Below are 26,676 nucleotides of genomic sequence, written 5' to 3' on the forward strand. Positions count from 1 at the left end.
CCCTGCAGCTCCACCTAACGGAAGTGATTCTAGAGGAGAGGGGGGTGTACTGAAATGCTCAGTCATGACGATGCAGCTGTCAGCACTGTTTGACAGCAAAACCTGGAAAAAGCCTAAGCAGTTACCACTTAGGGAAAACGATATCCATCCAAAGAATGGCTATTACACACGGTCAATAAACACAACAGTTCGGAAATATGCTCTGAGACTAGGGACAGAAATGTAGGAAGCCTCAAACCCTGACTCAGTCTCGGCTAGAATCCTATTTGGAAAAACTCCCCACATCAGCATGGGGTTTAAGGAGAAGTGCAGGCTGAGGAAGACGACCAGCCCTGTTGCAGGCCCGCAGGTGTGAAGAACAGCGCAGCAGGGAGAGTCCACACAGGCCCGTCTACACCTGTACGCCCTCCGTCTGGAATTAGCTTCATGTCCATTTACTCACCCATGAGGACAAAGAACACACATTCAGTGAACCCGACTTTTACTACATCGTAACCTGCTACGGACGCAACCTCTAGTCTGTCTCGAGGCCTGACTCCTGGTGCAAATTCTGAGGTGAGACATCTTATCTACTGATTGTGTTTGTGACAGGAAATCACTCTGTGAAAAGCTGCCCGTCTTGTGCTAAATGTTTGTCACAGTACCTAAGTGACGGGTGGGGATTCCCTCATGATGGAGGGGACATGCTTCATGGGAACTTCAGCACGGAGTGACTCCCCTGCTACAGGGAGAGCCCCAACTCTTCCTCCCTTTATCGTTTGCTTTCTCCCTAAAGGGCTATTTGAGCGAAATGAACCCAGTGATTTTAACAAATTCTCTGGTGGTGGCTCGATGGGTTTAAGATTTGCTTACTTGCATTTGCTGCTCTCTCTGTAAAGGGCTCTACTTGAGAAATAAACCAGCAGCACGGGGGAGGGAGCCAGTGTCTTGGAAGGACCAGCGGGACACTTCTCTGCTTGATCAGGGCAGTCAGTGCTGTAGAGTAACTTTACTGACTGGCTTCAAAGGGGAAAACGACCAACTAGCCACAGAATCTATCTTCCTTTGTGAGACACTGGGATGGAACTGCTACTGGTCTCGTGCAAACCTTTGATGACCCTCCCAGGGGATGAGCGCTGTGGGACAACTGAGGTGTCTGTGGGTGGGACCCCAGCATCAGAAACCGGGGCCTACTGGGGGCCAGGCTCACCTTCTTAACGAGGTCTTGTCCATTGGTACAAACATCGTTCACACGGTCCTTGTGAACAGTGAAGTCCGTCTCAAAAGCTTCATGTTTCTTCAGTAAGCCCTGCAGGGGCAGCAAGGCGGCCTGAGTGCCTGGCATATGCCAGTGTGCCCGCTACAGGACAGAGGTGACAGCCTGGGAAGGTGTGTGCCCTCACAAGCACCAGCCTAGCTGGGGACCAAGATGGCAGACAGGGATAGAACTAACTGAGTCACTATGAAGGTAGTGAGATGAGGCTGCAGTGAGAGTAGCCGGTGGGTGACTGGCCATGGGAGGGGACGCCAGGGAAGGCCTTTCCGAGGGGTTAAGCTCCTGCCAGTCAGTCAGCACAGGGTCTCTTTCCCTCTAGGAGACCAGGAAGAAACAGGAAGCCAGCCTGGGATAAACACTAATATAAGGACGACACCCATCCTGAGGTGTAGCTGGAGCACCTCCTGTGGGGCCTCCACATCTTCTCTGCCTCACAACTGAGGCACTGGACACGATGCTCCCAGGGCCCCAACTCCACAGGAGAAACCCTCCTCCATATAAATGCTGCCCCAGGCACACTGAGGAGCTGCACAGTGAGGGCATGGCCCAGGGGCCGCCCCAATTCTCAGAAACATGAGCTCTGCTCCCACGGCTGGTGGCTCATGTTCAGGAAAATTCTAGCAAAACGGGCTGCCCTCTTATCACGAAGGGAGTCTAGTCACCCCCATGACCAGGGTGCCTTATGACTCCTTTGGCCACCAGTGAGAAAGGTGCATCACATCTGGGACCGGGCCCAAGGACCCTGCAGACACTGCCCTGCCTGAGCAAACTGCCTGAGGCAGCTGGTCGCACGCATCTGTGGGAAGGTGAGGCCGTGTGGGGGGACCAGTCGCTGGCCACACGAGTGACGCCATCATGGATGCCAGCCCAGCTGCCCTGTCTCAACACAGCCATGAGTGTGCCCATGAAAAAGCAGAGAGTGTTCTCTAATTCACAGCATCATGGGGACTGAGAAGCAGCTGTGTTTAGGGTGGTTACAGAGCGACATTAACCAACGTGTTCAGGAAGTATCTTATGTGCTGAATTGTGTGCCCCTAAAAGATGGTAAAGTCCCACCCCCAGCGCCTGTGAACGGGGACACGAGGCCTCTACAGAGACGAACAAGTTAAGAGGAGTCATCAGGCTGGGCCTGATCAGGTAACTATGGCCTTGAAGAAAAGGGAATCTGGACACAGACACACCTGCGAGAATGCCACTGAAGACAGACGGAGGTTAGAGCGATGCTGCCACAAGCCAAGGACGCCTGGGGCTCCCAGGAGCCAGAAGGATCCTCCCTGAGAAGTCTTGGAGCAAGGTCCTGACTACACCTTGATCTTACTTCCAGCCTCTAGAATGGTGACAATGACTGTGTGGTTTTAAAGCCACCTGTTGGAGACTGTTACGGCAGCCACAGCAAACCAACATGGCACTACTAACCGTGGTAACTACTAACGATACTGCTTAACTGGCAATAGGGCTCCATGTGGGGGCTCACAAAGTCAGGCCAATGTTGTCTACAGAGGAACGTCTCTAGTATAAAATCTCGAGGGCAGAAACCGACCAATGAGACCTTAGTTGCTGGTTCTGTGCTCCCTGGCAAGAGCACAGCCACTGAGCAAACCCGCAAGGAAGTGGTGATCAGAAGCAGCTGCTAAGGAGGGAAGCAGGTGGCACCCTTGGCTTCTCTGACCTGGATAGCAGCCAGCGTGTCTCCATAATCTTCACTGGCCACGAGTGTCATTTTCTCGTTGATCCAGGCCTCTTCCTCTTCCACATTGGCCACGAACTGCTGGTATTCCAAGGACTCTTCTAGCCGCTGGCCCCTGTTTATAGCCAAGAGGGAAAGTCAGTCAGTCATGCTGGCTGGGAGTAGCTTAGCAGCTGAGCATCGACCTAGGATCCATGAGATCTTGGTTCGATTCCTGGTCAGGGCACATGCCCGGGTTGCGGGCTTGATCCCCAGCCGGGGGTATGCAGGCGGCAGCCGATCAATGACTCATCATTGATGTTTCTAGCTCTCTCTGTCCCTCTCCCTTCCTCTCTCTGAAATCAATAAAGATACATTAAAAAAAAGCCGTGACCTCTTCCAACTTTGATCCTGATGGTAACACATGCTCACAAATATTGTCAAATGAGGGACATAAATGATTCAGTTGAGGCAGTGTTGGTCGAATGGGAAGTTCCAGTACCATATGCTGGGTCCAGATTCTCATAACGGAACCAGCTCGGCAGGGGTGTCAGAGTTGGCTTTGTAGCAAGCCAAGTGCAGCCTCGACATCAAAGCAAAGGGGCTGTGAGGCGGCAAGAGGCCCAGAAGCTCTGCACTGGCCTCCCCACTGCACCCAAGTGGGCCCAGGCTCTGCAGGCACTCACCGGGCTGCAGCCAACTGCTTGAGCTCTTTCCAATGCTCCACGAACTGCGCCAGACGCTGCTGAATCTCCTCCTTCCCAATGGTGTTGTCATCAGACAGCTTCTTCCCAGTGTCCAGGACACCCTGACGGCAAGAACAAGCACATTAATAACCACCTCCTGCTTCTGCATGCTTCCAGGAAAATGCCTCAGCATCAAACTCAAAACTCCTTCTCACTTTGGGATGAGGGGCCACAAACCCTGGAGAGGCCTCAGTGAGGTGAACAAGAGAGATCAAGGATGTCTGTGTATGTCACCAGGTCCTCTAACTCCGCTGCCCTCAGTCACAAGGCCTCTCACCTGGATGGCAGGCTCATGAGCAGCCAGCTCCGCCTCTAGCCGCTTGTGCTTCTTCCGTAGATTCTGTACACCTGTGAGGTCTCGGCCGTAGTCCTCAGAGCTCACCAGCAACTTCTTCTCTCTGTACAACACAGACAGGCAAGCAGTCAGCCTCTGCACCTCCGTGTTTCTAACTGGAGATGTTTGGGCAAAACTGCCGTGAAAGGTGCAGCCCTCACGGTGTCCTTCATCCACATCTGCCAATCTCACCCGGAAACCCGCCAGTCTTCTGGGAAACAAAAGCCTCTACTTCTCAATCTCAAATGAGTGGTGTCCCCATACGTATGTGGGGGCACGTCTGTGTCGGACTCTGCAGAGGGCTATGGTGCACTGGAGAACAGGAGGCGCCTGCGGCATTGCCCTTCAACCCCACTTTGTCAAATATACACAGATCATACTCGGGACTACAAGGACATTGATACAAATTTTTTAGGTGAGGAATTTAAGAGATCCCCCCCTTAAAACTGGTCTGGCCCGGTGGAGCATGGCTCAGCGGTTGAGCATCGACCTAGGATCCAGGAGATTGGGGATCTATTCCCGGTCAGGGCACATGCCCAGGTTGCAGGCTAGGCAGCCGATCAATGACTCTCTCATCATTGATGTTTCTCTCTCTCACCCCCACTCCTTTTCTCTCTTTGAAATCAATAACAAAAACAAACAAACAAAACTGGTCTGTTTACGTGCTTCATCAACCAAATCTTTGGGGGGAGGGAGAATTAAAAACGAACAAATCCTCCGTTCCTTTGAGAACCGATCTTTCCCGGGAGGTCATACTTTCTGTTCCCAGCAGGAACTCACTAATTTCCGAGGGATCACAGCGCAGGGTCTAAGCAAGGTCCTAGTGTAACCACCGTGCTTCAATACCATTCAAGGCCACCACTGACCAGTATCACTGCAGACCCTGACATCAGAAGAAACTGAGGCGTCCACGGTGAGCATCTGGTGGAGCTGGGACCCAGCACACTTGGCTGCTGAAGCCACACCCTTCCTGCCACCTTCCTGTCTCACCACCTCAGTCCAAGAGAGACTGAACCTCCTGGCTCTTGCTCAGCCCCGAGGTTCCTACTGGCACTATAGGTCAAGGGCGTCCTAGAGGGCCCAGAAGACGAGTCCCAGGGGCGCGTACTTGATCCAGGACTCCTCATCATCCATGTCCCGGAAGAACTGGTGCAGGCGGTGAGACTCATTCAGCTTGGCTCGCCGGGACGCTGCCATGCTTTTGATCTTCTGGAAACGACTGTTGACAGTGTCCCGCTTGTCCTTCACCTGGGAGGTGTCGAAGGCGCTGCTGGTCATCAGGCTGTCTGCCTGGCTGTTCAGGTCCTTCAGGCGGTCCTGGGGCAGGGAAGCAATGGGAAGGGTCAGAAATCTGGGTCCCCAAGAACACCTGCTCAAAGAGAACAGCTTACTAACAGTTTGGTTTAAGATGGATTTGGTGTGGAGTGCTGATATTCTCAGTGTGGTATGTGGACCCCTGGGGTTCTACAACGTCAAAACTATTTTCATAACATTTGCACTGATGATGCAACAGCAGTGGAGTGGGGGGTGCTGATGCCTTAGCGCAGTGCCAGGCAAACTGCAATACAGAAGTCAGCTCTTCACTGCCCAGGACTCACAGTAGGCCCGGCTGGTGTGGCTCACTAGTTGACTGTTGACACCTATGAATCAGGAGGTCACAGTTCGATTCCCAGTCAGGGCACATGCCCGGGTTATGGGCTCCATCCCCAGTAGGGGGTGTACAGGAGGCGGCTGATCAATGACTCTCTCATCGTTGATGTTTCTCTCTCTCCCTTTCCCTTCCTCTCTCTAAAATCAATAAAAACTTACTAAAAAAAAAACAAACCAAGACAGGCATTGTTCTGTTAGCACAAAGGAGCTTCCTTGTACTTCAGTGGCCCACCTGCCTCGGCTGCAGCCCCTGCAACCACTAGAGTTTGTTCTCCATCTCAAATTTGTCGTTTCGAAAATGTTATATACATGAAGTCATACAGTGTGCAACCCACTCACTGACTTAGATTTGTAAAACTTAACTTTTAAATAACAGTGAATATTGGTAAATAAAGCCCACACAATCTTTGGAGCCCCTCAATGTTCAGAGTATAAAGTGGTCCCAAGACCACGTTTGAGACCTCAGCTTCGAGGGACAGACCCCCTTCTCCTTCCCCAGATGCAGAGCCATGTCAACACTGGCCCGGTGCCCCTCTGCTCACCTCGTGAGCAGATATATCCGCCTCCAGCAGCTGATGTTTTTTTAGCAAGTTGTTCACAGAAGCCAGATCTTTGCCGTAATCCTCAGATGCCAGAAGGGCCTCCACCTGGAGGTGAAACACAGAAGCAAAAGACCACTGTATGGTGCACACGGAGAATCCTGGAAAACCCAAGCCGCCCAGCTGTTTCTCTGGGTCTTAGTTTGGAGGGCAGCACACTTCTCAATCACAAGTTCCTGTTATGTCTGCTCAGCCCACATGGACTAAGATGCTCTCCCTTTCTGTCAGTGGATTTAAATGCTTCAGCTAAAGGCAAGGACACTGAGCCTCAAGGGGGTTCGATGGCAAAACGGAGAGCAATCCCATTTCAAGGAGACTCCTCTGGGGAAGGGTTAGCAGCCTGGGCAGGAACGACAACATAGGGGTGTCCGCCACAGCATAAGGCATAGCGCCGAACACCCGGAGACCTGAACCACCACACGGGACTGGCTCCATAGGGGCACAACTTCAAATGTTCAGGAGAAATTCCTAGTGACTTGAGGATACCATGCCCAGTATATACTAATAAACACTACTCTGTGAGCCCAACTGCATCTAAGTGCAGCCACACAAATACTCACGGGAACATGGACAGGCTGGACCTGTAGAGTGGGAGGCTCCAGAATTCCCGTCTTCTACCTTCTGTGCTCCCCACCTTTCCTACAGCCAAGCGCTAGCTCTGGCTTCCTGACTCAGGCTACTTGGGTTTCCATCTGCGTTCCCTATGGGAGCGGTCAAACAAGCTGCCTCTTCCCTAAACATCCCTTCCCTCTGCTTCTGGGCCCATACAGCACCCAGCTCCCATCTGAGGCTAAAGATTCTGCTGAAAGGGGCATCAGGAGAGCCCTGACATCCCTTGGCCTTACCTCAGAGAGCCAGAAGTCAAAGTCCTTGATTCCAGTGTTAAAGTTCTGCTGCTTGTTGGCTTCTTTCAGTTTCTGACTCTTTTCAGCAGACTTCTGCACCAGGAACTGCCACTGGTCGGCTAAGGCAGCCAGCCGGGCCTGGGGAGGAGAAGGGAGCCGTCAGCCAATCTGACACTCTTGAAAAGGGAAGGCACTCAGAGCAGCATTCACACTCATGTCCCCATCTGCTGCAGCCCAAAGCCCTCTGATCTGTGCAACCAGCCCCTCCTGTCCGAGCCCGCATGGAGCTGGGGCCCCTACCTTCACAGCGTCCTCGCTGCCAGCACAGGCCCCACGCTCAATCAGGGAGTTGCCTGTGTCGATCACACCACGGATCCGGTCAGCATTGGCGTGCAGCTCTGCTTCAAAGGCCTGGTGCTTCTGGTGCTTGCTCTAAAAACACCAAAACCACGTTTCAAAATGTGGTCCCGCACTTACATCTTCCCAGGGGAAGGGATGCTTGGAAGGGAGAGGTAACAAACTTAAAAGATCTACGGACAAGTGGTACCATTTTCTAGAGAAGGCAACCACAGAGTGTGGAGGACTGTTTTAGGAGTTCAGCAGAAAGGCTCAGGAACAGGTGAACTAAGTCAATTCTTAAATCAGCAGGACTGGCTGTTTGGAAGTGAGGTCCTAGGATTATACACTTTCTACTCATCCATCAATTTCCATCCATCCTTAGTGGACGGAGCTCTAACAGTGACTCTCATCATCTAAGGCAGTGGTCACCAAGCAGCAACACATCTGGTGGGCAGGCCGACCCTCTGGCAGAGGAGCCTACGGCTGCCGCCTGCTGGGCCTGCCTGGTGTACTGTGTGGTAGCTGTCATAACCAAAACTCCTGCACATTGTCAAAAGCCAGGCTAAGTCCAGGGAGAAACTTCTCTTTGCTAAGAAAAGAGAGGGTTGGGAGTGATGGGCCCCTCTGCTGGATGGGGGCTCCTGACTATGGGGCCTGGCAGTGTTTTTAGGAATCCACAGGGGACCAGGGTGCGGGAGTACAGAGACAATGCAAGAACGTAGCGGTGGCATGATTCTGGGTGAGAAATGCAGGGTTTCGGGGGGGATGTTATTTGGGGGAGAAAGAACTGAAAGAAAGAGCAGTGGAGCTGGGGAAGAATCCTGTGTCCAATGTTTCATTTCAGGGGCAGCAACTGTCAAAGCTCAGAGCTGCCTGGCTGGCTGAGCACAGCACTGACAGCAAGCATCCCTGCCATCTACCCGGGTGCCTGCACCCAGAATGAGAACCAAAGTCTTCAGTACCCCCAGATCCAACAAAACCAAAATTCCCTCCTATTCTGTTTCTTCATTTCTTCCAACCATTTAAGCAACCCCTGGGCTACACTTGGATGGAAGAGCCCCTTTCACTACTCCTGGGTAACGCCCACTTTTTCTCAGCACCCCCCCAAGTTTGGGAGATCATCTGCCTCTCTGTGGCTCTCTCACTGTCCCTCTCTTGTGACGAGTACGAAACTCTCACACCCCACTAGGCCCTGTGCCCTAGGCCACGGGCCCAAATCTACACAGGAAAAGCAGATTATTTCATTTGTAAAAGAAGCACCTTTGGAAAGAAAGCAGTCAAATACTGGCCCCCAAATCAAACATTGCACAGAACTCGCCTCCATGATAAACTGGGAGAGGGCATGGGAATGAAGGGCTGCAGGCTGATGACAGAGAAAGCCACACCCACAGGGCCACCTGAGTGGCGTGCGGTGGACGATCAGACACAGAGAGAGGGGCAGACACCAGCGGATGGCATGTGGCCATGGTAACAAGAGTCTACACAGCACAGATCCTAGAGCTCATACGACCAAAGCTTTTAAAGAACAAAAAACTTACCAGCAGCTTGGAAAGCTACAAAAATAGATGGAAAGGACAAGAGTTCAGTACACGCAAGTGAACACACAAATCGCTATCACACAGAGCCTCGCTCTGTGGCCACACTTCCCCCGGGAAGCTCAGCACTCGGGCAGCAGAAAGTAGGGGACTCTAGACTTCTCAGCAGACACAGACCATTTCCCGAGACCGAGCAGCTCTGACGTGGCTGACACCTGAGTGGAACCTCCCACCAGCTCAACGTAGGATAATTTCCAATGGCTTCACCATGGCACAGAAAACTGTTTTACAGGCATTCCCCCTAAAGAGACGGTACCTAACCTACTCCAGGACACTGGCCACAGTGGAGACAACAGCTGCCCGCCCGGCTCACCTGGATGTTGGTGGGGTCCTTGTAGGACTCGTCACTCGCAGTCTGTAGCTTCTCGCTGATCCAGGCCTCAATCTCATCCACGTCCCGGCTAAACTGCTGGAGGGTCTGCGATTCTCCCAGCTTTGACCTCTTCTCAATCATCTGGGCCTTCAGACGTCGCCACCTGAGCAAGTGATGGAGACCAAAGGTGAACATCCCTCCACTGGGAGTGGCAGGGCTCTCCCACAGGTTGGTGGGACCAGTCAGCACCGCAGATACCCACCTGTCCAAAACCTCATTGCGCCGGCTGGCGATGTCGCCCTGGGCATAGTGTCCGGCGGCAACAAGCTGGTCGGCAAAGGACTGCAGAGCAGCGATCTTCTCCTCCTGTGGAAAGCAGGCGCCAGGTCAAGGTGGGCGAGGCAGCTCTGCCGGCCCTGACTGCAGTCTACACAGAGTGGTTATTTTGGGTGACTGAGCACTGGCTGGAGGCAGGATCAGAATACACTGAAACTTTAGACGCAGGGGTGTGAAAAGCCAGAAGAAAGCTTGATTTCAATCATTACGAGAGTCAAGTTTAACTCAAGAGGTTTCCAGGTCACACTGGGGTGGGGCAGGGGCTAGGACACCAGTCACTGTCATGCACAAAAGCAGCCGTAACAAGAAAAGGTTGTCAGGTGCCAGCAAAGTGATTTATAAACCAAAGTGTTTCACACCTTTCTGGTTTGTTAATGTGTCCCTAACACACTCACAGCTTCCCCTAATCTTCACCTGACGATAGATTTACTGACTCTAGAGATGGGGGGGGGTGTGTGTGTGTGCATGGGTAGAAAGACAGAAAGACCAATGTGAGAGCGAAACACCAACTGGCTGTCCCCTGCACGCACCCCAACCGGGGAGTGAATCTGCAACCTAGGCATGTGCTCCTATCAGGAATTGAACCTGAGACCCTGTGGTTTATGGTCGATGCTCCAGCCACACCGGCCAGGGTCCCACTTTATTTTCCTTCCCTTTCACAATAAAATGTTTCCTGTGGCTTCCCCATTATCGAAACCTCAGGATTTATAAGTCAAGTTAAGAAAATTACTGGTATCACTCATTTCCCTGGCCTGTACGGAGCTCCTGGGAGATAGAACAGGGACTCTGCTGCTTCCTTCACACAGTCAGTGTTGAGCATTGTTGTTGTTTTTTATTTAATGTCTTTATTGATTTCAGAAAGAGGATGGGAGAGGGGGAGAGAGAGAGAGAGAAACATCAATGATGAGAGAGTCGTCAGTGATCCGCTGCCTCCTACATTCCCCCAACTGGGGATCGAGCCCGCAACCCGGGCATGTGCCCTGACAGGGAATTGAACCCCTATCTCTATCTCCTGGATCCTAGGCCGATGCTCAACTGCTGTGCCACACCCGGCCAGGCTGAGCACTGTTGTTTGAAGAAGCTGCCAGGGCTTAACAACTGTTTTTTATTCCAGTTGTTAACAGAATAAAGGAGAAAAAAACCACCAAAGATATCAATTGGGCCTGGCAGGTGTAGCTCAGTGGTTGAGTGTCAGCTTGTGCACCAAGAGGTCACTGGTTTGATTCCTGGTCAGGGCACATATGCGGGGTTGTGGGCTCAATTCCCAGTAGGGGGTGTACAGGAGGCAAACAACAGATGTTTCTCTCACCAATGTTTCTCTCTTCCCTCTTCCTTTCTCCCTAAAAGTCAATATAATACATTAAAGGGATAAAAGAAAAAGAAAAAAAGGTCAATTGGGTGTTGGCCGGTGTGGGTCAGTTGGTTACAGCATTATCAGCACCGGAAAGTCATGGGTTCAATTCCTGATCAGGGCACAATACCCAAGCTGAAGATTCAACATGCCATTGGGGCATGAACAGGAAGAAACTGATTGATGTCTCTCTTGCACACTGATGTTTCTCTCCCAGTCCCCCCAAATCAATAAAAAAATAAAAAACAATTAAAAAACAAAAAAAGATATCAATTGAGAAAACTCCAGCTTGGACTCAGATACAAAGGCCTCTCACCTGGACATTAATGGCCTTGTCGAAGTCCTCGTGCTTCTTGATCAGCGCCTCTACACTGTCTAGCGAGTCTCCTTTGTCTTCTGTATTCAGAAAGGCCTCCCGGGCGGCCATCCAGTTCTCTGCTTGCTCACAGTCTCGATGGAACAGCTAGAGAAGGGCGAGGCAGGTGAGAAGACAGCCTTTGGCAACAACACCTAGTGAGAAACTCCGTGGTATGCAGGGAGCCCGTTCAGCACACACACCTGCAGCTCCAGGCACTGGTCCAGCATCATCCTGCGCTGCACCCAGGCCTTCTCCAGGTCTGCGCGCTCCTGGTCGAGAACACCCAGTTTCTCCTTGATCTCTGGGCTGGCATAGTGCCCATGGGCCAACAGCTGCTGCCCAAACTGCTCGAATGCCTGGAAGGTGCCAGCCCTGGCATCAATTTCTGTCCGGTGCTCCTGCCAAGTGGAGGGAAGGGATTAGGTAACCAGCAGGAGACGCTCACTCTAATATCAACCACCAGCTCACAGTGAAGGGTGCCGGGGAGGGGGCGGTGAAATATTCTCAGCCTAGCAGAGTATCGGAGCTTCTGCTACTCAGCAGGCAGGTCCACCCACCTGGTGTCGTTCCAGCAAAGCTTCAGCTCCAGTGACATCCTTGGCCAGCTCGTCTGAGGACACCAAGCCTCGTATTCCATTGATCCAAGACATGAGGTCCCTGGAAACAGACCCAGAGGCGCAGGCATTGCGTTATCTGGCAAGCAGGCCTACTGCCCAGGAAAGGAGAGAACTGCGTAACTCGTCTCAGGAGACTACTTGTGGTGAATCCAGTCAATCTACCTAATGCGGCTAGACCACTGGGCAAAGTTATCTCACAGCCTCTTGTTCATACCGACACATTAAGAAAGTCAAGAATTCCTCAGAGGAAAACCGATTAGGTTACAATTAAGACCTCCCATCCAACAGATTAACAGGTTCTAACAGACAGCCTTCCTTTAAGATCGAGCCTTATAGTCCTAGGCCTGCGCACACATCTACCCAGTTTTTCACAGGTGTGCACATGCAAGGGCACAAAAACCAACATGAGAGGTGTATAGCATATGCTTCCTTGTATGTCGTGCACCCAGAACAGGCAATCCAGAGACACAGAGCAGACTCGATGGGGAGGGGAGAGGGAGTGATTACTTACTGGGCGCGGTGTTCTAGGGTGATAGCAAGTTTCAAAACTAGAGAGGGGTGGTTGCGTAACACTGAATACACTAAAGTGACTGCTTTGTGACCTTCACCTCAAACAAACAAAACAAAAACCTAACTGGGACCTCCTGCCAGAGGCCCGTAAAGGCAAAGAGCCCCCAGCTTCTCCTGCCCCAGCACAGGACACGCCCGGCAAACACATACACAAGGCAGGAGCGTGTGAGAGCGCACACACACACACACACACACACAGAAATGTCCGTCCCAAACAGTACTATTAATAAATCGTAAGTCACCATCTGGCAGAAAGCTACATGGTCTTAACAAGACCATGGTCCCAGATCATGGACATTCCATAAATGGCCAGGACTCTTAAGAAACATCAGTGTTGGGATTCCGAGGGCAGAGGGGTCCCGTTCTAGACAGAGAAGGCGAGGCTACCAAATGCAAACAGCAGTTCTCTACTGGATCCTGGACCACACAAGCCCTGCCTATAAAACCACACTACAGACAACTGGGAAATGGCATGAACCTGAACTAAGTGCTGTTGTGTGGGTGCTGGGTTCTGAGTGTGGTAATAAAGATGCAGTTACAGAGAAGGTCTTGGTTCCAGGGCTGTATGCTGACATGCTAGAGGTACCATATATGTGCCACCTACCTTCACATGGTTCAGAGAAACCAAAGCAAAGATTCAGAGATAAAGGGCTACAGGTCAAGATATCATTGGTGAGGGTATCACTGCTTTACTCTTTCCATTTCTCAGCAGACTTGAAACTTCTAAATAAAAACTGTTTTTGAAAAGACTAAGGAATATCCACATGAAATGAAAATTGTGTCTGAGGAAGAAATGCCACTCGGCAGGGTGGAGCTGTGAGTGTGCTCACACACTTGTCTGAGGAGACTCATTTGTGGCAAGCAGCAGCGTGAATGAAATGACCACTAAGTGCTGGCTTTTACCGGAAGTCGCTCAGGAAGCGCTGTAGGTCGTGAGAGTCGCCCAGCTTGGCCTTGCGCTGGTCTGCGCGCTTCCCCAGGCTGCTCCACGCCTGGTTTAGCTCTGTGCACTTCTCTCGCAGGTCCTCTGCCGACTCGGGGTGGGACTGGATCAGGCGCTCGGCCGTGTCCCCCAGGGAATTTACCTGGGGAAGGAAGGGGCGAGAGAGCAGGAAATAAGAGAGCTCTGCCTCAGGAACCTAAGACCTGACCTGGCTCTGCCTTAGGTAGAAAATGCAGAAAGAAGACCTTATCCTCTCACCTTGTCACCGAGAGCCGCCAGGTCCCTCTCAAAGCCCTCGTGCTTGCGCTGCAGGGCTTGCACGCTGGCAAGGTCATGGCCATAATTGTCTGTGTTTAGAGCCTGGTTCTTCTCTTCGATCCACTCTTTGGTTTCATCGGCATCTCTACAGTGAGACACACGTTCGTGTTAGTAAGTGCTGAGCACGGCAGCCCTGATACAGGACAGGTAGGACTATATCTTTAGGCAACATTGGTGGCTCTGTCAGGGGCTCCCACACCAAACCCAAGCCACATATACGTTCATTTACTTGGAAGAATGTACAGAGCACCTGCCCTGTGTCAACACAGTCCCAGGGGTCAGAGCACAAATATCAACAAGTTCCAGCTATTACCCTGGAATGTTAGCAGGCTTGGGGGCTGCCCTCACCTGTGGAACCTCTGCACCTCATGGGCGCTACCCAAGAGCTGGCTGCGCTCCTCGGCCAGCTGCTGCAGGGACCGCCACCGCTCATTCAGCTCCTACGGAACAGCACAGCACAGCATCAGCTCGGCGGCACCCCCCAATCAGGCCCACCCCAGACTGGGGAAAGGGCCAAAGACGGGTGGTTCCGTGTGCGAGGAAAGACTGGGCCCAGAGCATGCTCTCTTTCCAATTCCTAGCTGAACAATTTGTACAGAACTACAGCAAACGTCCAGATGGCCAGCACCTAGCCCAAGTGAGCCCTAACAGCAAAACGCTCCATCGCCTGACCTGGGATCTCCTTGGAAGCAGAGGGAGGGATGCAGCTGACCTTCAGCTCCTAGCCTGGTGCCCACCATGTACATAACTGCCTAGTGGACAAACCCGAGTTCACGGAGCCACCACTCCACCACCAGGACCGAGAAGCACAGGAGCACTAGAGACCTTGTGTGTGGCAAATAAGACACACTCGGGTCCAGAGACAGAAGCTCCACCTCTACTGTGAGGAGGCAAGAGAGGCAGCCACAGCCGTCCTCCCAGCTCTAGCCCCAGTGGAGCCCACGGGAAGGCTGACTCGGGTCAGGCCTAGTAAGTGTCTGGCTGGGAAAGTCAGCATCAGTGCGTAGAGAGGGTTAGTATGCCCCGAACCCTGAGACACAGGTGAGGAACATGTGCTACAGCTCAGGCCCTAATCAGGACAAGAGCTCCGGAAGGCAGGAGGAGGAAGCGGAGGAGAGCGGGAGGCAGGCAGTGGCTGCGCTTCCTTACCTTGATGGAATTGAAGGTGGCCACGGTGTGAACCATCAGGCGAGCAGACTATGTGGAGGAGGAAAGCAGAGGAGCAAACTAACCAAGTGTCTGCCAATCACGGACAGACACCTGAGATTCAAGTGCATCCACACTTCCCAACTGTCAACCAGAATCATCTTAAAGGGATACAGTCAAAACTCTGAGCAGAAGCATTAATAAAACTATCAACTGGAGAAAGTCAGAGAAAACCCAATTGCACAATTAGACCCAACTCAATGATTAGCTTCCTCAAAGAGTGGAAATGGTGAAAACCACAAATCAAACACCTGGTTGGAGAGAAAAGTAGCTTAAAGGCCAGCGAGTGTCTTTTTCCCATCCACACTGCAGAACAGTCAAAAAAACACATCCGACTTCACGAGTGTGGGTGGCTGGGACTGCTTAACAGTCAGGTACACCACTACCTTACGTGCTGATTATGGCCAACAGGCTGCTATTCTTTTTAAGAGCTTCCCCTTGACTTTGGACATCAGCCCTTAGCCAGGGAAAAGGGAAGTGAACCAGTGAATTTGCTTTCTTCCAGTTGACAGTTACTTCTTTTAAAAATGTGTCTCGGGAGGTCAGAGCCACCATGTTTCATGGAAGAAAATGCCTGGCACACAGTGTGATGCCCATGGTCTTATGGGAGGTAAGAAGGGGGGTCACACTGAGACGCAGGGACGTTAGCTCTCAAATGCCCCCCAATAAGCCCAAGTAACGATTCAACCAATGTGGGTGGCACAGGATTCAGAAGGCAGACAGGCAGTCCCCAGCCCTCTTCAGAAACAGGTTTGCTTTCTATAAAGCCACCTGCACACGCTCCTTAAAGAACACGTCACCAAAAAACTGCCAGGTCAGAGAAGACTGTTGCCCATTCATGTCACCAGTGGTCACATTTTGCTATTTAAGAATTAAGATCGAAAAAAGGGGAGAAAGTGGAATTAAAGGAAAAAAAGGAACCCTTCCCCCCCTTTGGAACCTATTTAATGAGTGGAAGAGTTGGAGCCCGGATGGGTAGAAGGCCAGGGAGAGACACCCTTCACCGAGCCCTCAGACAAGCTGACTGAAGGGTGAGAAATGCCACCCAGGGCCTGTGGTGGGAGGCTTTTTGTTTTGAGGCTTCTGCCTTCTCCCATCTCAGGAAGGCCCACTTTAATCAAGGAGGCATCCACTTTATCTAACCTGCTGGTCTGTCACTCAAGTGACAGATTAATTGCTGCAGAACCAGGTCAGGAGGAAGGACGCCAGCATCTAGGTCTCAGGCAGCTGGCTCCGGAATCACAGCTGTGAACACCTCACAGGACAGAGCTCCACCCCTGTGCTCCTGGCCAAGCACCCCTGAGCTTGTCTGGAATACTGTCCACTGTAGCTGGTGAACACCTCTCTTCCCTCCCTCTCCACCTGCCCTCAGGAGTCCAGATCTGCTGTGCAGCCCTGCTCTGGGAACAGGAGAAAGCTCAGGAAGATGATGAATGAGTTTCCTCTGCTCTCATCCTCAGGCCTTTCTGGTTTGTGCCATGTCCTTTTGGACTGCGACCCTAGTGGCGAGACCATGCTGGCTATGCAGCGCCACCTCTGCAAAGCACACTCTGGCAACGACACATGGAGTAAATGCAGCCTAACTGAGCTCGTCCTGAGCATCCGCATGGGGACACTTCCCCTTGTCTAGTAAGCACCTCATTTCAAGACACAACATATTCAAAGAAGATAATGGGGGATCAGAAGGAAACCAGCCCAAACAGTGCAGAGATGGCCAAAGGCTCCAGACAAGCCCACCAGGTGCACCAGAAAAGGACATCAGATATTGTTGTTCCAACAAAACCTCTGGAGACAACTATGCGCAGAGTCCTTACCTTCCAGGGGGAGGCGGTCTTGGAGTCAGCATCATCCTGTCCAAAGGAGGAGGAAGAGGTTAGGCAGCCACACAGAGGACACAAAACCCGCCCACCCTGCCTTTTCATGGGGGGTCCACAGAGAAATGGAACAAAACAGCCCTTTCTCTCTGATTAGAGCTGATCATTGGCTGGTGGCAGCTGCACAGCTACTTGAGGGAAAGGAAACAAACACACAGAAGAAAAGTTCTCCCTTTTCATGCAAACGAAAAGAGAACATTTAATATGAGAACCAACTTTTCTTTCATAGGTTTTTTTGGAATGAGATAATCGCCCTAAAATTACTTAAAAACCATTTCTGGAAAAGTGAAGAGAGAAACTTTTTGGGCCCGGCCAGTGTGGCTCAGCGGCTGAGCATCGACCTAGGACCCAGGATGTCAGGGTTCAATTCCCGGTCAGGGCACATGTCTGGGTTGCAGGCTCGATCCCTAGTTGGGGGCGAGCAGCAGGCAGCCGATCACTGATGTTTCTCTCTCCCCCTCTCCCTTCCTCTCTCTGAAATCGATAAAGACATATTTAAAAAAAACTGAAACTTTTTGGTTTTGGAGAAAGGTAAGTGGAAACCAGTGCCTGCTGTTTCTCTCCCCAACTTTCAGACACAAAGGCATCTGGGAGGGTCAGAAAGAGAGATCCTTAAGAGGCTCCTGACTTTATATTCTTCCTAAGGTACAAGTGCCACATGGGGCGCCGGGACTTACCCTGGGCATCATGCCATACACCTCCTACAAAGAAAAGGGAAACCAGGGTTATCAGAGGAAACACACATCTCTCAGTAATACCCACTCCTGTCAAACCTGGAGACAAGGGAGAATTACAAAACACAGACAAGCAACTGGCCAGAAAAATGTCTTAAGTCTAATGGAGAGGCCAAATATTCACACATAAAGCCCTTTATTTAAGGAATGCAGGAGCTTATTATTACAGTTATATGAACATTCAACACTCTCACAACATTTAACGGGCATGAGGGGAAGATGGACCAGTGAAGGTAAGGGGTATTGGCCACGGAACGGCTCAGGTCACACAGGGCACCTGACCTATAGCCTGGCCACAACTCTGTAGGAAACACTGCTCACCAGGCTATGAAAATGTCAGGAGAAACTGCGTCACTCCCTATGTCAACGGAGCCTCCCTCGGGGCAGGAGCCACACACCCACCTGCTGCTGCACAGCCTGGACCTCCTCAGCCATCAGGCCTTCAGACTCCAGGTCCTCAGCCACCTTGTTAATGTCCTTGAGCCGAGACTCATTGGCCTTCAGATCCTTTAAAGCAAAAGCCATAATAACCAAGACTCATAAGAGCAATTCAGAGGAGGAGGGCAATGGAGATTCACAAACTACTGTTTGTAAGTTTCTGTGCAACAAATATTATGCAGCAGTTTTCCTATTTCTCAATAGTGACGTAAGTAAGGAAACCCTGACTGTCACTACCATGGAAGTAAAAAATAATCGGGTGTTGGAAACAGAGTCTCAAATTTACTTAATAAACTGTAGGTAACAACCACTATTCTGACTGGATGGAGATTTTCTCAAATGTGGCTTTGGGGAAAGAGGCACAACGTTTCAAAAACGACGCAACTGTAACGCCAGCACCGTGGGGGAAAAGCCCCGCTGTAGTGATGGTTAGAATACTTTTAAACTGAGGAACAAATAAAACCTGGTATCTGGGCAACGGATTATCACAGCCATGAAGTGCTGGAGTACGACACCTGCCATGCGGACGAACCCTGAACATTATGCCCCGTGACAGCTGCCAGTCACAGAAAGTCACGTCATATACAATTCCATTTACATCGAATGTCCAGAATATGTAAACCAAGGACAGAAAGCAGGTCTGTGGGTGACCAGGGACAGGGTGATGATGGGGAGTGGCTGCTCAAATGGGTACGTGGTTCCCGCGAGGCCACAAAATATTTTGGAACTGGATAGAGGCAACGGTTGTACAACAGTGTGAATGTGCCAAGTGCTTCTAAATCATTCACTTTAAAACGGTTTACTGCCCGGTGGGGCGTGGCTCAGTGCTTGAGCATCAATCTAGGATCCAGGAGATTTCGGTTCGATTCCCGGTCAGGGCACATGCCCGAGTTGCAGGCTTGATCCCCAGCAGGGAGCATGCAGGAGGCAGCCAATCAATGACTCATCATTGATGTTTTTTCCTCTCTCTCTCCCCCTTCCTCTCTGAAACCAATAAAGACATATTTTAAAACAAAACAAAAAAACAGTTTGCTCATATAGATTTTACCCCAATTTACACTTCTACACCTTTGTATTTTAAGGTTATAAGGCATTTAGAAATAGCTACAGAGACAGCAGAACATAACTTATGTCTTTCTCTAATAACCTGTGGTCAACACTCAAGAGCACTGCACCTTTAAACACCTCTGACTCAGCAGCAGGACCCTCGTACCTTCTGGAAGTCGTCAAACTTCTTCTGCAGCACCTCCACCTGCTCCAGGTCTGCGGCCACCTCCTCGCTGGTCAGCGCCGCTTCCTTCTCATGGATCCACTGCTGCAGCTCATTCGCTTCCCGGAACAACATAAACTTCTTGCAACTCTTCTCCAACATGCCTTTGCGCTTCTCACCCAGGTCCAGCAGAGAACGATACCTGGTGCCGTTCAAGAGGGTGACAAGACGGGGTAGGCAGTGAGCTTCCTACAGAGGCTGTGCTCCCCACATTAAGGACACCGTCAGGCGTCTCAGCAATGAGGATCCAGGGCTATGAGTTTGGAATGAGGCTGCCCTGGTGACAGTGTCAGAGGGCAGAGGAAGATGAAGATGAAGAGCCTAAGGACCCACGGCGCCTCCGGGATGAGCACACATGTTCTGTTCACCACTGGGTGGCTGGAACAGCTAGGCACACTCATCCCTGGGCCACACTCACAACGTCACAACCACAAATGACGGAAACCCAGCGCTCAGCACAGTAACACAGTTCATGCAACTACATCTGAGATGAGACAAGTCTGCTGGGTAGAAAGTACACAGAGCTGTTCTCTTATAATTTAACTCTCTGAGCGGCCCCAGGCAGTGAGGCTTTAAACAGCCTCATACTGATGTTACTACCTCTGGGTAGTAGGAAATTTCTAAAATGTGTATTTATTTTTCAGAAAATTTTGGCAACTTCAGAAGAAAAACCAGGTACAGAGCATCTGTACCATTTCATGAGCTGAAAGATTTCTTAGGATGAACCCAAGAATAATCCAGCTCTTGGGAATGAATATGCAAAAGGCTGGGTCCTGTATCTTTCAGGACATGAAATGGCAAAAACTAGACTCACTCTCAAACCTAAGCTCCCCAAGTGAACTAAAAAAGCAACAAGCTACCAAGAACCAAGCACATCAACGAGAAGGCCTTAGTTCCCTTCTCCTACCACGGACAACACAGGACGCGCCAGGCTTACGGCTGCTCCACCAGAGGCCAGCAGGAGGGGACAGCAACGCTCTGAACACACAGCTGCACACTGAAGCCACCAAGGCACTAAGCAGCCAGCAACTGCGCTTCACCAACACCTCTACTGTGCGTGCACAGCTAAGGCACTACAGGCCCCGCCCTCCACCTGGTCTTTCTGGGTGAACAGGGCCCTCATGAGAAGCGAGGATGAGCAGGCATGGCCATGGACACGCTCAGCAGGGCTCCACCTACTCACAGCTCTTCCACCTGCTCCATACGCAGGGACACACTGCCGGCCTCCTTAGTCACGCGTGTCCTGCACAGAGGGGCAGCAAAAGCAGGCACAGGTTAGTGGGGTTCACCCTTGGGGAGAGAAGCGGCAGCTCCGACTGGTGCCAGGATGGCGGGTGCACCAGGTGGGGAGGAGGGAGAAGTCCATCAAAAGCTCTTGGAAGCAGGCCAGGCCAGAGAGAGAGCAGGGAGTGCAATCGTGTCAGTTCACCCCCATCCTGGAAGGTCCCCAAATGCAGGCACTTTCCCTGCATAAGTCAACAGTAACTTCAGAGCAAGGCCGGGTGAAAATTTTACTGAGCCAAATACGCAACTTCAGCCATCTGTTAGGTCCACTTTTCTGCTCTCACATTTATGATCCAGGCCCAAAACTCTCTTTTTTGCCTAACAGTCACAGAGGCTCTGCACCTGTATAAATAACTGATCTTTCCAGGCACCATCAGGGTCAGGAAGGTTCTAAACTCGGATGTGAACGCATTTTCTGGGTATCTCCCAAGCGTCTAAAGCTGTTGTCATTCACCGAGTCAGGAATGTCCTAAAGGAGGGACACAGGCCAACCTGGGGCTCAGCCATGGGGAAGCGGTCAGAGCCGATGCTAAGTAAATTTCTCAGAACACAAGCCACACAGAGAAGCTCTCCAGCAGCCATCTAAAGGGCCAAATTGCAGGACATCTGGATGCCAATTTCAGACAGCAGTTCCCCAAGCAGAGGACAAAGGCTCCAGTGTGAACACTCAGAAAAGTGCTGTTTAGAAAAGAAACTCACAGTGCCCCCAGGGAGGAACCAAAACAAAGAAAAGTAAAGGTATCGGTCAGGGGTCTGCAGTTCAAACGGGGTTCTGTGGGTCAAATGTTACATGGGGAAGGCAGGATGAGCATGTCCGAGTGACGGGCACCAGAGCACTCGCCGGGGGGCCGCAACACCTGCCTGAACCTAGGCCCAAGACAGTTCAGGTTAAGCCCCAAGTGACACCGGGCCCTCTGCGATTGACTGACTGCATTGCCCTTACTGATTGTCAATCTGCTCCTGTCGCAATGCTATGCTGCCTTGCTCTTCCAGGAGGTTCTCCCGGGAGGCCGACTGAGCAGGGTCCAATTTCTTCACGTACGCAGCTGGCACAAAGCCCTGGCGATCGTTCACTTCCACTTTCCACCAGTCCTGGGGAAAAAGAGAGAGAGCACTGACTGCAAACTGCTTCCCTGGGAAAGGGTGAACCAAGGAGGACAGTATGCATGTGCAGGGAGGGGTGAGGGTGGGGGTGTGTGTGTGCAAGCGCGTGCAGGCATGTCTGTGTGCAGGTGTGGGGAGGGGGGAGTTCTTACTAGCAGCTGAGGACGTTTGTCCACTTTAACCAAGAGGGGAGGTGCTGTCAGGGTCAGTAAGACGCTGTGTGGCGTGGTGTGTACCTCCCTTTAGGGCCACTATCAAACAGATGCCAAGGAAGAAGGCAAAGGACCAGGCCACATTTCAGTCAGAGAAGACAGATCCTATGGGGTGAGGGCACAGCCGTCTTCACCCACCCGCTGTAGCCATACAGTCAAGATTAAGAACTAACAGGTACAAGGTAGAGACCTGCAGTTGTATACCAGCAGACTCCGGCTAGAAGAAAGAATTCCTTGGAAGTATGAGACTGTGAGAAAGAGCCACCATGGAGGTGTGAGTTGCTAGACCACATGCAGGTATTCAAGACAACAGACTCATTACCTTCTTGATCACACACAACATGGGTAGGAGAGACCTACACTAAGCAGGAGACTGACCAGGAAACTCCAAATTATAAACCAGCCGCATTTGACAAAGACACAAAAAACCAAATGCCCAACCCAAGCAAAGCCAGTGGTGCTGACGGAGAGACACACACAGCATGCCTGCCTTGCCTTGTTGGTGCTGTTGAGCAAGGTGAGGATATCCCCCTTCTTCATGGTGACCTCCCGGGGACTCTTCTCCTGGTAGTCATAGAGAGCCAGCACCAGCTCTTTCCCGGTCTCATCATCCATGGGGGCCACTTGTTGCTAAACACCCAGGACAAAGCAAACACAGACAAACTGAGGATGTCTATACATGTTCTGGAAGCACATGGCACAAAGTCCACTGCACCTGCTGTACCAAGTTCACCTGATATACACTCATGAGTGTTCTTCTCAGAAGCTACCAGTAAAATCCAGTTCAGGAACTTTAGTTCTCTGGATCTTTAAAAACCTTGTTTGAAACCATCTATAAACCTTTGTGTTATGAGACTTAAGAGTAAGGTCACAAGCCTGGCTGGCGTGGCCCAGCAGTTGAGCATCTACCTATGATCCAGGAAATCACAGTTCGATTCCTGTTCAGGGCACATGCCCGGGTTACGGGCTCGCTCCCCAGTCAGAAGCATGCAGGAGGCAGCCGATCAATGATGACTCTCTCATTGATATTTCAACTCTCTCTCTCTGAAATCAATATATATTTTTAAAAAAAGAGTAAGGTCACAAAAATGCTGCCCACAACTGTGACCCCTGCCAGCAGGCTCTGGGTCCTGCCCTGTCCCCTGCCTCCCCTAGTAATCTATAGCAGCTGAAGGTGAAGGCATGCTCACCCGGCATGACTGAGCCTGCTCCCGCAGAGCCTGGATGCTGCTGCCATAGGCGCTGAGATCTGACATCAAAGCCTCGTGCTTCTTTAGGAGAGCCTGGAACCAATCACACCCGACCACGTGAGGAGCAGAGCCTCCGGCCCAGCAGAGCCCCAGCCCAGCAAATCACCGGTGACCTTCCCCCTGAAACCTTGTTTAGTCACATGAGGGCTGGACTGCCTCCTGTTCTACATTCTCTGCCCTTTTTATAACATGGAATTTGGAGGAAATACTGTGACTTATAGTATTTTCACTCTGCCTTCACATACGTAACTTTGTAGTACTTGAAATGCACGAACAGGCATAAAGAACAGTGTCAACTGAACCCACCACCACCTCAGGATATAAGCTGCAGCGGGTGTGGACACGCCTTCTGGGGGGAGAGCCCTCTCGCCTCGCCTGGTGCTTCCCTCCGCTACCACTTTCAGAGCTTTCCCGTCTCCCATCTTTTGGGATAACCCAATGTAGTTTGTGTCAGAAGTCAACATTCTGGATTTGTGATGACTGGCAGGAAAACAGCAAACAAAAGGACCACACCTAGGCTTTTATGATAAGATGTAAGATTTCCGTCTAAAACAGGCCCAGCAGAACTCTGTGCTAACGTCTGCAGGCCTGTGGAGGAGACAACGAGCATACGTGACCCTCCTGGCGAGGGAGCCGAGGGGGTGCTCCCTCCTCTCGGTACAACAGAATTTTAGTCACAGGTGGCGAAGGAGGGACCGTAAGACGCCTCAGAAACCACCAATCGCGACACTGCATCTTCCACACTCGTCATTTCCTGACTGGCTCCCAGGAGCCCTGGGCAGGCTGCTCTCCAGCCAGCTCACCCCCCGAGCCCGGTCACCTCGGCAGAGTCTTCGTCCTTCCCGTAGTCAGTGCTGCCCACGATGGGCTCCTTCTCGCGCATCCAGGACTCCGCCTCGTTGGCATCAGCAAAGTACTGCTGGGCCTGCAAGGAGTCCTCCAGGTCCTGCCGCCGCTGGGAGGCTTTGGATTTGAGCGACTCCCACTTCTGGTTCAGCTCACCGAGCTTGGCCTTCACGTCCTCTGCGGCAAAGTGGCCTGGGTGGGGAGGGGACAGGGAGAGCACGCTGACACGCCACACAAGGGCAAGGAAGGTCTCTGGGGGTCCCTTTGCAGGGAGGAACAGGCCTCTTCATGTTTCCAAGTTTTATAAGCGGCTTGGTGTCCAACCCTGTAACAGGTTTGCTCACTTTCACCCCCTCAAACCATGAGCTCTACCTAGACTCTGAGAAGCACACACCCCAGGCTGGCATCAGTGAGGTGACCATGAAGAGATGAAAATAACGGTGCTCCCACAGTTCTCAGTCACCAACACCTGCACCACCAAGTGTCATTTTTCCCACTTCACAGTAAGAAACTCAGGCTGAGGGCAAGGTCTAGTCAGGGTCATACAGCTGGAGAATGGGGGCCTTCAACCCCACAGCCCAGTCTGAACCGTCAGAGGGAGGTTAAGAACAGGAGCAAGCTGCTCCCCGAAGACCCGCTCACCCTCCTCCACCATAGCCGTCCCCTTCTGTGTGACAGCTTTGATGCGGGGCTCGTGCCCGGCGATTTCTGCTTGTAGAGCTTGGTGTTTCTTTAGCAAGTTCTGGACTCCAATCAAATCTTTGCCTGAAAACATAAGAATCCACCAAGAGACATCAGCACTAACATCACTCGTGGCTGCACCTTGGTTCCACTTTGTTTTACACTTGACCTTGCTTGTTCTGACCAGCGCCCCCTTCAGGCTTTAAAGGCAGAGCCCCACCCAGCTTGCCGCCTACGCGAAGGCTGCGGACTGACCTCTGTTGGTGGACGCGGCGATGGGCTCCTTCTCACGAATCCACGTCTCCTCATCCTCCACGTCACGGAAGAGCTGCTGCAGGCGCAGAGAGTCAGCCAGCTTCTGCTTCCGGGCGACCATGGGCTCCCTGAGCGCCTCGTAGCGAGCCACAAGGGCCTCCTGCTTCTTCCGGATGTTCTCGGCGTCGAAGTGGCCAGCGTCCTGGAACTGGCGGGCCTGGATGGAGATGCCATCGATCCGGTCCTGGGGGAGGAAAGGGAGTCCTGAAAGCCAGGCCAGAGCTGGCAACCTTATCTCTAGGCTGTGTAGGACTTCAGGTGTGGTCTGAGCTACACAGAGAAAAGTGGACTCGGTTCCTTTCCCACCGGAGGGTGTTTCTCTGCCACCTGTTTCCCTCCTGCTGGGCTCCCAGAACGCTGAGGGAGCTGCTGAACTGGAGCAGCACAGGCAGCATGTGCGGCTGCGTGAGAAAATCACACCCCATCCCTCCCGAAAGTCTGGTTCGGGACTGCTTGCCATCCTTCACTCCCTGACTCCGCGCTCCCTGGCCCACCAGCGCCCACACCCTCTACCTGGTGGGCGGCCACATCAGCCTCCAGCAGAGCGTGCTTCTTCTGCAGGTTCTGGACATTCGTAAGATCTTTGCCATAGTCATCGGAAGCCAAGTGACCTTCCACTTCATACAGCCACAACTCAATGTCCTCGACGTTGCGGTTAAACTGCTGCTGCTGGTTAGCCTCACGGAGCTTTATTCCTGGTCACAGAGACAAGTGGACTTTCTATGAATGACCCTTCCACCAATACTGGGTGGGCAAAAGAGGCTGACAGTTGTGAATACGCGGAACAGTTTATTCTTGTGTTGTTTACTAATAACGGTACTACTTATGTGCATTTTTTGTTATCTTATTATTGGCACTATTTCATGTCCTCACTTGTGGTCTATCTTTTAGGACATGATGGCTGCTAACCTAACCTGCTGCCCTCCTCTGCTGCTCATGGATGACGGCATCAGTGAGGATCTGTGCCAGGGCCGCAGTTACCGTCTTGCCTGTCACAAGGTGAACGAGACAAACACCACCTCTGCTCTACCTTCTAGATGCTGCCCTGGAAGTTGTTTAAAAAGCATTCTAACCCCACAAGATAGGGGTCCTGGAGCACTATCTGGATTGAAAAATTATTAAGCACCCTTGGCTCACTCACAGCTGAACTTTGGCCTTCAGTGATGAGGCCCAATTCAGTCAGGGCCAGTCGGCCAAATCACCCCCTCCACCGGCATCCTCAACCACAGTTACCCAATCAGCAAGACACCAAGAGCCCAGGGCAGTAACCACTCCCACGAAAGGAGCCCAAACACCCAGAGCCACCCACCTGCCTGGAACAATCGACTAATTCCTACAACCCAGAAAATCATTTTCTTGCCTTTTAGTTCAGTGGCCTCCAGCAGCTTCTTCCACAAACTGACCACCTCATCCATGCGCGCAGCTACCTCCTCCTTGGCATAGTGGTTGACATCCACCAGCTTCTGCCCTGCCTTCTCCAGGGCGTCGATGCGGCTCTGGTTTGCCGAGAGCTCAGCCTCAAAAGCCTGGTGCTTCTGGACTTTCCCTTGTAGGTTGGATGGGTCCTGCCAATAAACAAAGAAGGGTTCAAAGGGGTTGTCTTGAACGTATATTGCCTGGCGTTAGC

General features: G+C 51.8%; 1 protein-coding gene across 1 annotated transcript in view; it reads right to left on the minus strand.

The window, feature by feature from the left end:
• SPTAN1 (spectrin alpha, non-erythrocytic 1) overlaps positions 1-26,676 on the minus strand; it is a 53,734-nt gene that overhangs the window by 7,646 nt on the left and 19,412 nt on the right. Inside the window, exons 15-44 of the mRNA XM_087823053.1 lie at positions 26,410-26,614; positions 25,563-25,744; positions 24,990-25,233; positions 24,696-24,818; positions 24,028-24,245; positions 23,148-23,240; positions 22,453-22,587; positions 21,585-21,733; positions 19,301-19,499; positions 18,052-18,156; positions 17,593-17,616; positions 16,856-16,891; positions 14,985-15,032; positions 14,184-14,275; positions 13,776-13,920; positions 13,478-13,659; positions 11,945-12,044; positions 11,588-11,785; positions 11,346-11,492; positions 9,605-9,708; positions 9,343-9,505; positions 8,973-8,987; positions 7,396-7,527; positions 7,096-7,233; positions 6,194-6,298; positions 5,110-5,318; positions 3,945-4,065; positions 3,608-3,729; positions 2,925-3,057; positions 1,190-1,288 (exon numbers count right to left, since the gene is read on the minus strand). Of these exons, the coding sequence (XP_087679179.1) occupies positions 1,190-1,288; positions 2,925-3,057; positions 3,608-3,729; positions 3,945-4,065; positions 5,110-5,318; positions 6,194-6,298; positions 7,096-7,233; positions 7,396-7,527; positions 8,973-8,987; positions 9,343-9,505; positions 9,605-9,708; positions 11,346-11,492; positions 11,588-11,785; positions 11,945-12,044; positions 13,478-13,659; positions 13,776-13,920; positions 14,184-14,275; positions 14,985-15,032; positions 16,856-16,891; positions 17,593-17,616; positions 18,052-18,156; positions 19,301-19,499; positions 21,585-21,733; positions 22,453-22,587; positions 23,148-23,240; positions 24,028-24,245; positions 24,696-24,818; positions 24,990-25,233; positions 25,563-25,744; positions 26,410-26,614 (3,966 nt within the window). The remainder of the gene's footprint in view (positions 1-1,189; positions 1,289-2,924; positions 3,058-3,607; positions 3,730-3,944; positions 4,066-5,109; positions 5,319-6,193; positions 6,299-7,095; positions 7,234-7,395; positions 7,528-8,972; positions 8,988-9,342; positions 9,506-9,604; positions 9,709-11,345; positions 11,493-11,587; positions 11,786-11,944; positions 12,045-13,477; positions 13,660-13,775; positions 13,921-14,183; positions 14,276-14,984; positions 15,033-16,855; positions 16,892-17,592; positions 17,617-18,051; positions 18,157-19,300; positions 19,500-21,584; positions 21,734-22,452; positions 22,588-23,147; positions 23,241-24,027; positions 24,246-24,695; positions 24,819-24,989; positions 25,234-25,562; positions 25,745-26,409; positions 26,615-26,676) is intronic.

This window comes from Miniopterus natalensis, chromosome 12 (genome assembly GCF_054644295.1).
Source record: "Miniopterus natalensis isolate mMinNat1 chromosome 12, mMinNat1.hap1, whole genome shotgun sequence".
NCBI classification, from domain to species: domain Eukaryota; kingdom Metazoa; phylum Chordata; class Mammalia; order Chiroptera; family Miniopteridae; genus Miniopterus; species Miniopterus natalensis.